A 16,635-nucleotide genomic window follows, 5' to 3' on the forward strand; every position below is an offset into this window, starting at 1 on the left:
CTATGCATTGTTTTCAATTATCCTAATTGCTTTGGGAGAGAGGTCTACTGGTATAGGTGTCGGCCACTCATCCAAAGTTGTCTGCCTTTCATCAACATTTGTCCATCTCTCAGCCAAGATTTTGTGGGCTGTATACAACCAGGATGAGTGTGCTCTAGTGGTATAGGTTTCCATCTCTCATCCAAGAGGTTGTGGGTGACATCCCTACCAGGGTGACAGTGGTCTAGTGGTATAGATGTCCACCAGTCCCTATAGAGGTTGTGGGTCTGATTCAAACCAGGGGGAGAGTGGTCTAGTGGTATAGGTGTCCCTCTCACCCCAGAGGCTGTAGGTCTGATCCCCACCAGGGTGAGAGTGGTCTAGTGGTATAGGTGTCCCTCTCACCCCAGAGGCTGTGGGTCTGATCCCCACCAGGGTGGTAGAGGTCTAGTGTTAAAGGTGTCTGCCTCTCGACCAAGAGGTTGTGGGTCTGATCCCCACCAGGTTGGAGTGCTCTAGTGGTATAGGTGTCTGCCTCTCCCCAAGAGGTTGTGGGTCTGATCCCCACCAGGTTGGAGTGCTCTAGTGGTATAGGTGTCTGCCTCTCCCCAAGAGGTTGTGGGTCTGATCCCCACCAGGTTGGAGTGCTCTAGTGGTATAGGTGTCTGCCTCTCCCCAAGAGGTTGTGGGTCTGATCCCCACCAGGTTGGAGTGCTCTAGTGGTATAGGTGTCTGCCTCTCCCCAAGAGGTGGGTCTGATCCCCACCAGGTTGGAGTGCTCTAGTGGTATAGGTGTCTGCCTCTCCCGAAGAGGTTGTGGGTCTGATCCCTATCAGGGTGGTAGTGGTCTAGTGGTATAGGTTTCCATCTCTCACCCAAGAGATTGTGGGTCTGATCCTCACCAGGGTGACTTGTCTAGTGGTATAGGTATCTGCCTCACCCCAAGAGGTTGTGGGTCTGATCCTCACCAGGGTGACTGGTCTAGTGGTATAGGTATCTGCCTCTCCCCAAGAGGTTGTGGGTCTGATCCTCACCAGGGTGACTGGTCTAGTGGTATAGGTGTCTGCCTCTCCCCAAGAGGTTGTGGGTCTGATCCTCACCAGGGTGACTGGTCTAGTGGTATAGGTGTCTGCCTCTCCCCAAGAGGTTGTGGGTCTGATCCCCACCAGGGTGACTGGTCTAGTGGTATAGGTGTCCCTCTCACCAAGAGGTGGGTCTGATCCTCACCAGGGTGACTGGTCTAGTGGTATAGGTGTCTGCCTCTCCCCAAGAGGTTGTGGGTCCGATCCCCACCAGGGTGAGAGTGGTCTAGTGGTAAAGGTTTCTATCTCTCACCCAAGTGATTGTGGGTCTGATCCCCACCAGGGTGACTGGTCTAGTGGTATAGGTGTCTGCCTCTCCCCAAGAGGTTGTGGGTCTGATCCCCACCAGGGTGACTGGTCTAGTGGTATAGGTGTCTGCCTCTCCCCAAGAGGTTGTGGGTCCGATCCCCACCAGGGTGAGAGTGGTCTAGTGGTAAAGGTTTCCATCTCTCACCCAAGTGATTGTGGGTCTGATCCCCACCAGGGTGACTGGTCTAGTGGTATAGGTGTCTGCCTCTCCCCAAGAGGTTGTGGGTCCGATCCCCACCAGGGTGGTAGTGGTCTAGTGGTAAAGGTTTCTATCTCTCACCCAAGTGAGTGTGGGTCTGATCCTCCCCAGGGTGACAGTGATCTAGTGGTATAGGTGTCTGCCTCTCCCCAAGAGGTTGTGGGTCTGATCCCTACTAGGGTAGTAGTGGTCTAGTGGTATAGGTATCCACCTCCCACCCTAGAGGTTGTGGGTCTGATCCCTATTAGGGTAGTAGTGGTCTAGTGGTATAGGTATCCACCTCCCACCCAAGAGGTTGTGGGTCTGATCCCTACTAGGGTAGTAGTAGTCTAGTGGTATAGGTATCCACCTCCCACCCTAGAGGTTGTGGGTCTGATCCCTACTAGGGTAGTAGTGGTCTAGTGGTATAGGTATCAACCTCTCACCCTAGAGGTTGTGGGTCTGATTCCAACCAGGGTGAGAGTGGTCTAGTGGTATAGGTTTCCATCTCTCACCCAAGATATTGTGGGTCTGATCCTCACCAGGGTGACTGTTCTAGTGGTATAGGTGTCTGCCTCTCACTCAAGAGGTTGGGGGTCCGATCCCCACCAGGGTGAGAGTGGTCTAGTGGTATAGGGGTCTGCCTCTCGCCCAAGAGGTTGTGGGTACGATCCCCACCAGGGTGACAGTGATCTTGTGGTATAGGTGTCTGCCTCTCACCCAAGAGGTTGTGGGGTCCGATCCCCACCAGGGTGAGAGTGGTCTAGTGGTATAGGTATCTGCCTCTCCCCAACAGGTTGTGGGTCTGATCCTCACCAGGGTGACTGGTCTAGTGGTATAGGTGTCTGCCTCTCCCCAAGAGGTTGTGGGTCTGATCCTCACCAGGGTGACTGGTCTAGTGGTATAGGTGTCTGTCTCTCCCCAAGAGGTTGTGGGTCTGATCCCCACCAGGGTGGTAGTGGTCTAGTGGTATAGGTTTCCATCTCTCACCCAAGTGATTGTGGGTCTGATCCTCCCCAGGGTGGTAGTGGTCTAGTGGTATAGGTTTCCATCTCTCACCCAAGTGATTGTGGGTCTGATCCTCCCCAGGGTGGTAGTGGTCTAGTGGTATAGGTTTCCATCTTTCACCCAAGTGATTGTGGGTCTGATCCTCCCCAGGGTGGTAGTGATCTAGTGGTATAGGTATCTGCCTCTCACCCAAGAGGTTGTGGGTCTGATCCCCACCAGGGTGGTAGTGGTCTAGTGGTATAGGTTTCCATCTCTCACCCAAGTGATTGTGGGTCTGATCCTCCCCAGGGTGGTAGTGATCTAGTGGTATAGGTATCTGCCTCTCACCCAAGAGGTTGTGGGTCTGATCCCCACCAGGGTGGTAGTGGTCTAGTGGTATAGGTTTCCATCTCTCACCCAAGTGATTGTGGGTCTGATCCTCCCCAGGGTGGTAGTGGTCTAGTGGTATAGGTTTCCATCTCTCACCCAAGTGACTGTGGGTCTGATCCTCCCCAGGGTGGTAGTGGTCTAGTGGTATAGGTTTCCATCTCTCACCCAAGTGATTGTGGGTCTGATCCCTACTAGGGTAGTAGTGGTCTAGTGGTATAGGTATCCACCTCCCACCCTAGAGGTTGTGGGTCTGATCCCTACTAGGGTAGTAGTGGTCTAGTGGTATAGGTATCCACCTCCCACCCAAGAGGTTGTGGGTCTGATCCCTACTAGGGTAGTAGTGGTCTAGTGGTATAGGTATCAACCTCCCACCCTAGAGGTTGTGGGTCTGATTCCTACTAGGGTAGTAGTGGTCTAGTGGTATAGGTATCCACCTCCCACCCTAGAGGTTGTGGGTCTGATCCCTACTAGGGTAGTAGTGGTCTAGTGGTATAGGTATCCACCTCCCACCCTAGAGGTTGTGGGTCTGATCCCTACTAGGGTAGTAGTGGTCTAGTGGTATAGGTATCCACCTCCCACCCTAGAGGTTGTGGGTCTGATCCCTACTAGGGTAGTAGTGGTCTAGTGGTATAGGTATCCACCTCCCACCCTAGAGGTTGTGGGTCTGATCCCTACTAGGGTAGTAGTGGTCTAGTGGTATAGGTATCCACCTCCCACCCTAGAGGTTGTGGGTCTGATTCCTACTAGGGTAGTAGTGGTCTAGTGGTATAGGTATCCACCTCCCACCCAAGAGGTTGTGGGTCTGATCCCTACTAGGGTAGTAGTGGTCTAGTGGTATAGGTATCCACCTCTCACCCTAGAGGTTGTGGGTCTGATCCCTACTAGGGTAGTAGTGGTCTAGTGGTATAGGTATCCACCTCTCACCCTAGAGGTTGTGGGTCTGATCCCTACTAGGGTAGTAGTGGTCTAGTGGTATAGGTATCCACCTCCCACCCAAGAGGTTGTGGGTCTGATCCCTACTAGGGTAGTAGTGGTCTAGTGGTATAGGTATCCACCTCCCACCCTAGAGGTTGTGGGTCTGATCCCTACTAGGGTAGTAGTGGTCTAGTGGTATAGGTATCCACCTCCCACCCTAGAGGTTGTGGGTCTGATCCCTACTAGGGTAGTAGTGGTCTAGTGGTATAGGTATCCACCTCCCACCCTAGAGGTTGTGGGTCTGATCCCTACTAGGGTAGTAGTGGTCTAGTGGTATAGGTATCCACCTCCCACCCTAGAGGTTGTGGGTCTGATCCCTACTAGGGTAGTAGTGGTCTAGTGGTATAGGTATCCACCTCCCACCCTAGAGGTTGTGGGTCTGATCCCTACTAGGGTAGTAGTGGTCTAGTGGTATAGGTATCCACCTCCCACCCTAGAGGTTGTGGGTCTGATCCCTACTAGGGTAGTAGTGGTCTAGTGGTATAGGTATCCACCTCCCACCCTAGAGGTTGTGGGTCTGATCCCTACTAGGGTAGTAGTGGTCTAGTGGTATAGGTATCCACCTCCCACCCTAGAGGTTGTGGGTCTGATCCCTACTAGGGTAGTAGTGGTCTAGTGGTATAGGTATCAACCTCTCACCCTAGAGGTTGTGGGTCTGATTCCAACCAGGGTGAGAGTAGTCTAGTGGTATAGGTTTCCATCTCTCGCCCAAGATATTGTGTGTCTGATCCTCACCAGGGTGACTGGTGAAGTGGTATAGGTGTCTGCCTCTCAACCAAGAGGTTGGGGGTCCGATCCCCACCAGGGTGAGAGTGGTCTAGTGGTAAAGGTATCTGCCTCTCCCCAAGAAGTTGTGGGTTTGATCCCCACCAGGGTGAGAGTGGTCTAGTAGTATAGGTATCTGCCTCTCACCCAAGAGGTTATGGGTCTGATCCCCACCAGGGTGAGAGTGGTCTAGTGATTTAGGTGTCCGCCCCTCACCCAAGTGGTTGTGGGTCATATCCCTTCCAGGGTGAGAATGGTCAAGTGATTTAGGTGTCCGCCCCTCACCCAAGTGGTTGTGGGTCATATCCCTGCCAGTGTGAGGATGGTCAAGTGATTTAGGTGTCCGCCCCTCACCCAAGTGGTTATGGGTCATATCCCTGCCAGGGTGAGAATGGTCAAGTGATTGAGGTGTCCGCCACTCACCCGAGAGGTTGTTGGTCCGGTCCTCACTAGGATGAGAGTGGTCAAGTGGGTAAGGTGTCCACCTCTCATCTAAGAGGTTGTTGGTCAGATTTTCACCAGGATGAGAATGGTTTGGTGGTATAATTCACTCAATGATATGTGGGGTTGGGAGTGTCAACTTCTTACCCGGATGAGAGACGTCTGGTGTGATAGGCGTCCCCCTTTCGCCTAAGAGTTTGAGAGTCCGATCCCCATCAGGACGAGAGTGGTCTAGTGGTTAAGGTGTCAACCTCACCCAGGAGGTTGATGGTTCGATCACCACCAGGGTGAGAGTGGTCTGGTGGTATTGTTGTCTGCCTTTCACCCAAGAGGTTGTGGGACTAAATATGTTTTGGGAAACCAGGCCTGGTTTTTATGGCACAAAAGGGCGGCATACAGTAATCAGACCGCCTGTCTGTTCGTTTCCAATCAATAACGAAAAAACGTTTACACCTAGAGACCTCAAACTTGGTAGTCAGGTTGGTAGTGAACATTAGATGAACCCTATAAAATTTGAGATATGTGGGTCAGAATGTCAATGTCGTAGTGACCTGGAGCTGAACATCCGTTACCGATCAATTACTGAATAACGCTATGGCCCAGCTGCAGATGAGCCCCTTTGGTTTTGAGGTCATTGGCGCAAAGTCGTGGTGACCGTGTGCTGAAAATACGTTTCTGATTGATAACTGGAGAACGCTTCGGCCCATGGACGAGCAGATGATCCCTATTGATTTTGAGGTCATTGGGTCAAGTTCGTGGTGACCCTGAGCCGAAAATATGATTCCGGTTAATAACTGAAGATCGCTTTGGACCATAGATCTCAAACTTGGTAGGCAGGTTGACAATGGCCAGCAGACGAACCCAATTGATTTTGATGGCAGTGGATCAAAGTTCAAGGTCGTGCTGGAAACGAGCTGAAATTCATTTCCGATCAATAAGTAAAGAATGCTAAGACTAAGATACTTCAACAATTTGTAGACTGGTTGGAAATGACCTGCAGGTGAACCAAATTGATTTTTAGTCTAAGGTCAAGGTCGTGGACCTCGAGCCGAAAATCTGTTTCCGATCAAAAACTGAATAACTTTGGCCCGAAGACGAGTTGACTTCCGCTCCAGTTGGCAGTGACTTATCATTTCCACGTTCATACTTTGCTCCTTGAAAGTGTTTCAGATCAATTTTACAAACTTCATGTGAAGTAAGGGAAGGTCATCATGTAGATATGTTACATACTCATGGCTATCTCTCCATACAGGCCCAAATGTTAATGGCTTTCTGTCTGACGAGGATTTCATGTGCATTTGTCGTGGTCTGTATTATAACACTGTGAATGCTATTCCATTTTTGCAAACAAATCTGAAATATACTTGAAGGTTAAGTTTTGCATTTTAGCACTGTGAATGTTTTTCAAAATCATCACGAAAAATTCTAAACTATACTTGAAAAATACATATAGGTAGAGGTCTACATTTATTAAAGTAAATGCTATCGCAGTCATTGAACAATCGACTGTTATCACGATCGTTACACAACAGTTCAAATCACAGGGGCAGGTTGCGTTATTTGACACACCACGCCCCCGTCCGTTTTTTTGTTTTTTTTTATCAATTTTTTTATATCAAATTTTAGTAAGAATATGTTGTGGTTACTGTTACTTGTGAAATTTATTTTATTATCTTTGTAATTACATAGAAAAGAAAATAAAAAAATTGCCAATTTTCACAAGTTACAGTTACCATATCATATTCTTACTAAAATTTGATAAAAGAAATATGATAAAAAAAAAAAAAAAAAAAAAAAAAAAAAAAAAAAAAAAAAAAAACGGACGGGGGGCGTGGTGTGTCACAACAACGCAACCTGCCCCTGTGGTTCAAATTATACATGTAGGTTTATGAGTGCATTCTTGCACTGTGAATATCATCACATTAAGGAGGGTTTTCATTACCTGCAACTGACCCCTATCGAGTTTTAAGGGCAGTAGGTCGAAGGTCACTTTCACAGTGATGACTTTGAACACAACGACCTTGTCCGATTGATAACATTAGAATGTATTTGACGTACGGTATTTAAACTTGATTGGGAGGTTGGTTATGACCACGATCGCGGTGACCTTGAACACAAAAACCTTGTCCGATAACTAGTGTATGATTGTCGCGATAACCTTTAAAAAGAAAAGTCACCGATTGTTGAAAACTTGGAAGGGAGCTTGGTTATTGCCTGCAGATGGTCCATATTGATTTTGAGGTCAGAAGGTCGAAAGTCACGGTCGCAGTGACCTTGAACACAAACACCTTGACCGATAACTAGTGTATGATTGGGCTTAAGGTCTTCACACATGGTAGGGGGATTGGTCATGCCCAGCATACGACCCCTGCTAATTTTGAGGCTAGTAAGTCAAAAGGTCATCGTCGCGCAAACGCACCAAACCTTATCCGATTGATAACTAGCATATGCTTTGGCATGCTGTCCGGAAACTAGGTAGGGAGGTTGATTATGACCTTTAGATGACCCATTTTGATTGTGGGGTCAGCAGGTCATTGTCACTGTAACTTTAAACACAAAACACTTCTTTCACATAAAGGTCAGATTTGCTACATCAATAGAAAATGTCTATGTATGCTCTAACATATTAAGATTACTATGCTCCCCATCAAAGAAGCGGGGTTATAATTATTTCTTTGTAGATATACGCCCGTCTGTTCGTCAAATTATATTCAGGAAACCCATTGCCTCATCTACGATGCCGCAATCAAAAAGTGAATTGTAATACAAGAAGTTGCTTAAATTTGAAGTTAAGGTACAGAACTAAATGTTAACGGTAAATGGTTCAAAATGCACAAACATAAAAATGCTGCAAATACTTCTCGGGCAGACATTTTGTGATTTAATAAATATATAAGCTATTGACTTCACAATGACAATTATTATTTAAATATGACACGGATTGTTTTCAGAAGTTTATTAAAAGACCGAAACTTAGTCACTTCGCCCATTGTCTGAATGAAAACCTATCCCAATGTCTATCATTGTCATTCAAGTCATTCAAATACATACACATAAACTTCTCGTCATTAAAATCCTGTATTGGTCTTCTTTGTTCAATTATTGTTTCAGTTAAAATAGTTCTATGGAAAGATTACTGCATATTGAACTAGGACATTTTTATAACATTTACGGACTTCATCTTCAATCGAGGAAGTGCATTTGTAACTCCGAACAGCAAAGGCGCACTTACGGTACCATTTGGGGACTTTAAAAAGAAAATTGCATTAAGAAACAATTTATGCAAATCCCAGAGAAGGACAATATAAATTATTAAAGATTTCCGAAAGAGAAGCACCACAGAGGAGCACTTAGATGAACAGAAATGGCTTTCCCTCCGTCTCCAAGGTAAGACTAATAGCACATTTGTAATTACACTTAGCAAGTCAGAAATAACAGCGGAGGGTTCTAAGTGACTTAAAGAACACAAATTGAAAACAATCCTTTTTGGTTGGACCCTCGAAACTTGGTTTTCTAATTGTTGTTATCAGAGAAATATTGATTTGATGAGAACTAGATTTCTGGATTGTTTGATTAGTTTTAGTCAATGACTGAGAAAAATGAGCATAAAAAATGAAATTATTCGATACTTTGGAGGACTCGATGTTCATTATTTTTCTGGGAGTAAATGTATTGCTTCCTGATATTAGAGGGGTTCATTTTGTAAAAAAAAATGTTAGATAGGCGTATGTAAATCATTAGTGATTAATTCATGACAACGTTTACATTTTTAATAACATGTGAGCACTACTTCAAATGTTATGTCCATCAATATTCTTGTTTTCCTGTTGCTTATTATTTTTTACTTTTAATGTTTTATTAACATTGAAACAACACTTTATATGTGTACATACGGTATTAATATACCAAAGTGCGAAAAGTCATCGAACTCTTTTTGAACTTTTTGTTCGAGATAATCTCTTGATTTTTGGAGACATCTGAATACTTTTAAAACATATAATTAACTTCAGCTCATCTTTTGTTCAAACAATTCAAAATTTCCTGAAGTTAAATAACATCACTTTCCGAATAATGTATTCCAAAAAGGTCAAATTCTAGATCGACAGAAGAAAAAAAGCTGCACTCTCACAGATTTACCATTTTTACAACTTTTTTTATTTTTTGTCTTAGAAAGTGCAATTTTTTGCTTAAATATCTGCAAACCAATGATATAAGATTGCTGATAAAAGATCAGATCGCAGATTTTCATATTTCCGTTCGAAAATTAATGTTTTATGGCGTTACTATTAAATGGTTTAAGAAAAATGCATAAAACATCAATTTTTTAACTTAAATATAAAAATCTGCTATTCTGTTGTCCGAGGTGTTCCAAAACATCTATACATTCGAAGTTTAGTTCGATTCTAATAATTAGTTTCTTTGAAATGAAGTTTAATCAATATTCTATTCATCTTTGTAGTTTGAAAGTATTACTTATAGAATATTTTGCAATAAAACTATCACAAAACATTATTAATTTATCATCCGATAGTATTTAATTTTATTTTCATTTATTATAAATATTTAGCAAATCATTTATTTATTTGCAATCATTGTAAAACTATTTGTCCTCTTTTTCACCTAACTAAAACATGGAAAGAATTTAGTATTTAAGATCTTATAAGAACATTTGATTACAATGGATTTAAGACTTAATACACTTACATGTACGGATTTAATAAGAACGTTCAGGGTTTTCTAAATTTGAATCTGATATAAACAAATTTCATAAGCAAGGACTGTTTAACTGCGTAATAAAATATGTGAAAAGAAATAATTTGTTTAATTTACTTTTGTATATTTAGGATATATCACGACATCAAAGTAAGTACAATTATAACCCGATTTATCGGCATTTCTAGGTGTTTTAAAACGCATGAACAGTTTGACAAAGAACTAACGATAACCTTTAATTGAATGGGAATAATGTATGTCAATAGTTTTAAAAGCATATGCTTGTTATTAAAAACAGAACAAAGTTTGTCGTAAAATGCATGAAACAATTTGCAAATACTAACCAATAATTTAACATTTTTCATTATTATCATTATTATTTTATTATTTCCAGTGGTTTATTTAATTATTTTGTTGATGAGATATAATTGATATCCCACTGTTAATCAATTACTTAGGAACTGTTGCCCGTTCTGCTTTTCAAGCCAAACATCCGCGTGCACAAAGTTTGGACAACAAACCAATGACGTCATTTCTGGAATTTCTGGAATGGATTAACGCGATAAATTCGTCCACGTATTAAATCGTGGCTACGCCATTCTGGAAAATATCACTTTTGAAGCTCACTAGATGAAATGAATTTGATATTCCACTGAAAGAAACATTCTTTATACATATAAGCAACTCCAATATGTATATATAAAAGAACCAGATTATTTAGTAACTGCGGATAGGATTAACCATCTAGGTGTCGCTAAATTCCTGAACATGAAGGATTGACAAAAACTTTGAATTCATGTCCTGAAACACAATTTACTATTTGAAATATTTTTTTAAGTATATTGTTTCCCTTTTAACTTCTTTAGTTTATATTTCGTAGAATTATATTCCATTTTTCACGCGATTGTTTCATTTTGGGGGAGTTTGAGAATTACTTAACTACCCTTCACTTATTTTTTTTATTTGTATCACTAACGTAAATATAATTATTTCTTCAAAGAAATACACTATACACGTTTAGAAATAATATATATAGTCGAATCTCGTTGGCTCGAGCTCACCAGGACCGATCAGAAAACCTCGAGCCATAAATGATTAAGATATAGAGTAATCACACGTTACTCTGTTCGGGACAACGGGATTCGACAATACGTATAAAAATATATAATGTACATATAAATTACACATGTAAACATGTTCATGTATACAAAAATATGACTTTTATGTAAAGTCCACATGTTAATGTCCACTGCATGTTTTACAGCATGTATCGCTCGGAGAGGTAACTACTGATAAGCCCCGTGTGCTGTGAAATTAATTAAAAAAATAATGACGTGTTACCCCCTCTGTTCATGTTTGAAAGCAAAATATGCCTGATATTATTCCCTGATTTCTAGTAACCTTGGTTTGTTATTAATTCTCTACTGTTGTATCCCTTCACCCATGTTGTACTGTGATACTATAATTTTATGTATTTATATAACGTGTACAACTTGTACATTTGTTATATTATAAAAAGTGATCAGCAAATATATAATTAAATATATGTGTAACGCATGTTTTTAAGCTATGGTTTACCATATTAAAATGAGGTTACCTATTAAAATGATCTGAAACTATTTGTTTTATTCTCATCTTTCAGGAACACCAGGAAACACAAACCCATTTTCAGGGAAATGACCTCCGCTGTAAGTACGGGTAACCATTTAATAATGAATAATGAATTAATAATTTAATAACTACTGTTGTTATACCGCTGCTGTTGTTGTTGGTGGTGGTGGTGGTGGTGGTGTTGGCGGTGGTGGTGGGTTTGCTTTGTTGTTAAAATGATGATGATGATGATGATGATGATGATGATGATGATGATGATGATGATGATGATGATGATGATGATGACGACGACGACGATGATTATTATGATTATGGTGATGATGATGATGATGATGATGATGATGATGATGATGATGATGATGATGATGATGATGATTGTTAAAGGTTATGTGGGTTATTTTTCCAGAGTGCGCGTCGCAGACCAGGAGGTTCCATACGTGTCCAAGGTCAAGGTTACTCCAAGGTCGACACCGACGCTCAACCTCCCGACGCTGCTGCCGCTTCATCCGGGTCGTCCTTGCAACTGCCGACCATGGCATCAAACGGGCTGGCGGCGGACTGGGATACGGAAGCAGAAGCAGAAGACGACGGGAATCCCATGCTGCTTGATGAACTCTCCGGGATCAACCGAACGCTTGAAAAACAGATCGAGACGCTTAGATTAAGACTCGATTTCGATACGCGGCACCACGACGCAGAAAAGCACGCGTTGTTAGTGGAGACTGGTGCAAAACTGAAATCAAAGGCTGAAGAAATTGACCTTCTGAAACAGCAGGTTACAGTAAAGGACACAAAAATGAAAGACATTGAGAAACAAAATGCCAAGAAAAGTGAAGAAATAATCACTCTTCGGCGTGAAATTGAAAGCCTGAACAACGAAGTGGTCCATGCAAAATCTTACGCGAATGACCTAATGTCCCAAATGAGCACTTTGACCAAGGAACGTGAACAGCTAGAGCGAGAGGGCGTCTTTGGTGACCGTGAACAGGAAGTGACGGCCTTGAGACGGGAGGTCAGCGACCTTCGTAATAATCTGCATACTCTTGAGTCTGAACTCACAAAGGCACGCGAGTTGGTCGCAACACAGGGAAATAAGCTGAAATTTGCGGACAGTGATAAGAAATCCCTGCAATTGAAATTTAAAGAAGAGCTCGCGAAAGTGTCGCATTCCATGAGGATGGAGGTTGAGCGTATGCGCGATGTGATGAAAAAGCAATGGGAGGAAATGCGCGCGCTGCGAGAGCAGAACTTCAGTATGAGTAAAGACATTAAAGACATACGAAGCCTCCTTATAAACGGTTGCCTTGACGACGATGGTAAAATGCAACAACAGGAAGACCAAGATCATGGAGCTCAAAGCCAAGGTCACATGGCTCAAGGTCAATCCCCGCGGCAACATTCGCCGACGCACGCGTTGTCACTTCCGCAGACGGCACGGGGAAGTAAGCAGGGCTACAGCAATGGTTACAACATGGCGGCGCTAAAACCGTCTCTTCCGGTCTTGAATAAGGACAGTAAAAAGACAGCTGGTAGGCGGAAGTGATATCAATAAGACAATTGGACATGCCAGTATCTCCGCATAGTAAATGCTTGATGATTTATTAGCTGGTTTCCTTATATGTTGTGTTATGCATTTGTAAATATTTGCATTTTCCAGCGCGAGTGATTTAAGCGTGCCTTTTTAAACACTGGTTATATTAACAGTGAGTTGATTCGTTGGTTTTCTGAACGTGTTGTTTGAGATGTGCATTACTTCACTTTTAAAGCTTCGAAGGTTTTGAAATTCACTGGTATCCTTAACTAACCTGCACCCCTCGATGCCCGCTAGCTACTTGTACTGTGTAACAGTTCCGTTGTATAATCATTCCTGTTTGACAGATAAAACGTTTTGTGTGGTGTGAATTATTACCAGTATTTTTAATACTTATCATCTATAAAACATGGGGCCGAGTGTTTAGAACTTTGACAAAGTTAACAACGATGTTAATGGAATCGTTGTTGACTTTTAAAGGTGAAATATTTTATGATGGGCTGATATATTAAAGTAAAGGCTGAATCAATTGTCTTAATATTTGTGAAGAGTACAGCAGATCGCATGTGTGTCCTCGAAACTTTCAGTATTAAAGACTTTGAAGTTAACAACGCTCAAGTTTACAACGTTGTTAAGTTTAGTAATGTTCTGAACAATCGACTCATTATGTGAAAAATGTACAGTTTCAATAAAAGCTCAATATCGCATTTACCTGGGGTTTAAGTTGTTTTCTGTTACCATATTAACAAAAACGTTTAAAGGGGCATTATCGGATATGGGGAGTAAATTTGTTAACAAAAATATGCGTCTTGAACACTTCAATAGCTTTCTTCTAAGGTAAGCCCTTGAAAGTGTTTATACTATTTTGTAAACTAATTATTCTCTAGCTTATATCCCAAAATAAGTCATGACTGCACGGCCATAGGAGAATTTAATAATAAATCACACGAAACAATAACGAAAAACATTCGAAAATTGACACATAGTTTTTATGTGATTCCCAGTGGCGTAGTTGATAAGCTTTCTGACTACATATCTAGGGTAATTTTTTTTATAAAAGAGTAGCTTATGTGGCTTACATAAAAGGTATGTACCTTGCCACACGCTGCCCTTGCTCGACGTTGACCTTGAACAACGCTGACCTTGACCAACGCTGACCTTGAACAACGCTGTTCTTGATCCATGCTGACCATGACCAACGCTGTCCTTGATCCATGCCGACCTTGACCAACGCTCTACTTGATCCATGCTGGCTTTGACCAAAGCTGACCTTGACCAACGCTTACCTTGCCCCACGCTGTCCTTGCCCCACGCTGACCTGAACCCACGCTGCCCTTGACCCACGCTGACCTTGACCCACGTTGTCCTTGCCTCCGCTGACCTTGACCCACGCAGTCCATGCCCTACGATGTCCTTGTCCCATGCTGTCATTTCTCTACGATGACCATAATCCAAGCTGATCTTACCTCCCGCTGACCTTCTATCCAGAATTTAGACTACGCTAGCCTTGCTCAACCTACCATGATCCACGCTGATCTTACTCTACGCTGATCTTTTCCGCGCTGACCTTGTTCGACGCTGGCCTTGCTCCATGCTGACCTTGCACTTACCTTACTCAACACTGACATAACTCTACGCTGACTTTGATCTACTGACTTGGTACCACACTTCGTTTCATGCTGACCTTGCTCTATTCTGACCTTTATCCACGCTGACCTGACTCGATATTGACCAGGAGGATATTGTCCATCTATGCTGACCTTGATTCACGCTAACATTACTAAACACTGCCTTAGTTACATGCTCTATTCTCCCCTGACTTCACGCTGACTTTGCTCCCTCCTCCATGCAGACCTTCCTCCACACTGACCTTGCCCTAAGCTGACCCTGCTCGAGCCTCACCTTGATCCACACTGCTCATGCTGACCTTACTCCATAATGACCTTACTCCATAATGACTTTACTCCATAATGATGCTACTTCATATTGGCCTTGCTCCATGCTTACCTTCCTCCATGCTGACCTTACTCCATAATGACGGTACTTCACACTGACCTTGCTCCATGCTGACCTTCCTCCATGCTGACCTTACTCCATACTGACTATAATTCACACTGACCTTTCTCAACACTGACCTTATTCTGCCATTTACTAACTAAAAGTCAATTTTTTACTTAATATGTCCTCTTCTATTTTTTAATTTGACTGTACTTCAAAATTATGGCTAAACGAGAGCCGTTCGTTAAGCGTGAGTAGCAATATTTTTCTAAACCAAGTTGCTCCCTACAGAGTATATACCGGATTTCATTAATTACAATTGAGTTCCTTTCAAAAACATATTAATTTTGATACAGCCTTCGGTATTTTACCATCGAATAGAATGCATATTTAAAATGCTATGCATATTTATTTGAATCGTTGTTTATCGATTAAAATATTATGACTTGTCCACGAATTTAACGAACAGCCCTCTTAATGCACCAGTCAATTTTAACCACGCCCCCCCCCCCCCAGGTCCGGAGGTATACCGTGGATAGCCGGGGAAATGGGCCATGTTTTTACCTTCAAGGTGGCCCCGCAGTGCCAGGTGAATGCGGTGGTTTTCTTCGCGCCAAATATAGCAGGGAATGTGCCTTACCTAGGGTCCCTGGGCTGCGGGGGCATTTGGCCGGGGTTTTACCAACAGTTCATCCCCGCAGGGCGCGGAATTTGCCCGGGCTTGGCTGGACCGAAGTCCCCGCTATTCCCCGGAACTGGGGGCCGTGGTTACAATTGATTGCACAATATCATTTAGGATAAAAAATAACTCGCAGTAAGGGTCACAAAAACAGAACGGAATAATAAGAAGAAGAAATTTAGGAACAATGAAGCCATCTTAACAACGAGCATCGTAAGATGAAGATTTACAGTCAACTAGTATGTCCGTATGTCCGTATGATCAATTTAATTGAACTTCATAATAGCAAAACCAAATAAACATTGCAAAGGCTGACCAATGAAGCACCTGGTTTCTAACTACATGTAGATAGTATATGTACGTAAAAACGATCGTACGGTGACTAATGTAAATGGTCTGCAAAGGTATTGCTAGTACTGGCAGGGGCAGGTCCAGGATTTGGCGTTACTTGGAGTGTTTGCAGGGGATTTTGGGGTAGTCCCACACGAGCATTTTAACAACTTCTAGTCCGAAATGGTGCATTTTGGGCATTTTTTATCACTCCTTTTCTCCTATATTGAACTAAATAGTAAACTTGTGACGATTTTAGTAGGGGGCGTCGGGTGCCCCGCCCCGAGGAGCCGCTCGTGTAATATGCTCATCGAGTCACAGTCGTTTATCATAAATCACTTTTCTAAACCTACCGAAAGAGAACGTTTTTGTTTTTAAATATACACACATTTGACAATATTGACTATTTCAATTTTGAGTTTAATGTGTGTCATATTTACCTTGTTTTGCATTTAAACGATTAAGTAATTTAATGACGAATAATCTCAATAGACTTGTGGTTGATTGAACATTCACTAGTCCACATTGCAACCACAAAGAACTGAACGATTTTAAGACTATATGTCATTATTGAACATTACAACAAAGGTATTTCACACAAAGAAATCTTTGTAAACTTTTTGAAGAACTAAATGTTTAGTGTTTAGGTTAAAGGTCGCGCCAAAAA

The 16,635-nt window shown here is 42.7% G+C and overlaps 1 protein-coding gene across 3 annotated transcripts; it reads left to right on the forward strand.

Moving 5' to 3' along the window:
• Positions 1–8,152: 8,152 nt before the first annotated feature.
• On the forward strand, positions 8,153–13,672 carry LOC128213385 (keratin, type I cytoskeletal 42-like). Of its 3 annotated transcripts, XM_052919034.1 has the most exons (5): positions 8,153–8,493; positions 9,951–9,969; positions 11,084–11,101; positions 11,462–11,507; positions 11,837–13,672. In XM_052919034.1, the coding sequence occupies exons 3-5, from the start codon at positions 11,085–11,087 to the stop codon at positions 12,971–12,973; spliced, it is 1,200 nt and encodes a 399-aa protein (XP_052774994.1). In that variant the 5' UTR covers positions 8,153–8,493; positions 9,951–9,969; position 11,084; the 3' UTR covers positions 12,974–13,672. The 3 variants fall into 3 exon arrangements, with proteins under 3 accessions (XP_052774994.1, XP_052774995.1, XP_052774993.1); XM_052919035.1 differs by lacking the exon at positions 11,084–11,101; XM_052919033.1 differs by lacking the exons at positions 9,951–9,969; positions 11,084–11,101.
• Positions 13,673–16,635: the final 2,963 nt, after the last annotated feature.

Source organism: Mya arenaria, chromosome 13, assembly GCF_026914265.1.
Source record: "Mya arenaria isolate MELC-2E11 chromosome 13, ASM2691426v1".
In the NCBI taxonomy this organism is placed as follows: domain Eukaryota; kingdom Metazoa; phylum Mollusca; class Bivalvia; order Myida; family Myidae; genus Mya; species Mya arenaria.

Coding starts and splice junctions, on each gene's coding strand:
- LOC128213385 (XM_052919033.1), top strand. CDS start 8,471: ATGGCTTTCCCTCCGTCTCCAAG. Junction 8,494..11,461: donor GCTTTCCCTCCGTCTCCAAG/GTAAGACTAATA, acceptor CTCATCTTTCAG/GAACACCAGGAAACACAAAC. Junction 11,508..11,836: donor TCAGGGAAATGACCTCCGCT/GTAAGTACGGGT, acceptor TTATTTTTCCAG/AGTGCGCGTCGCAGACCAGG.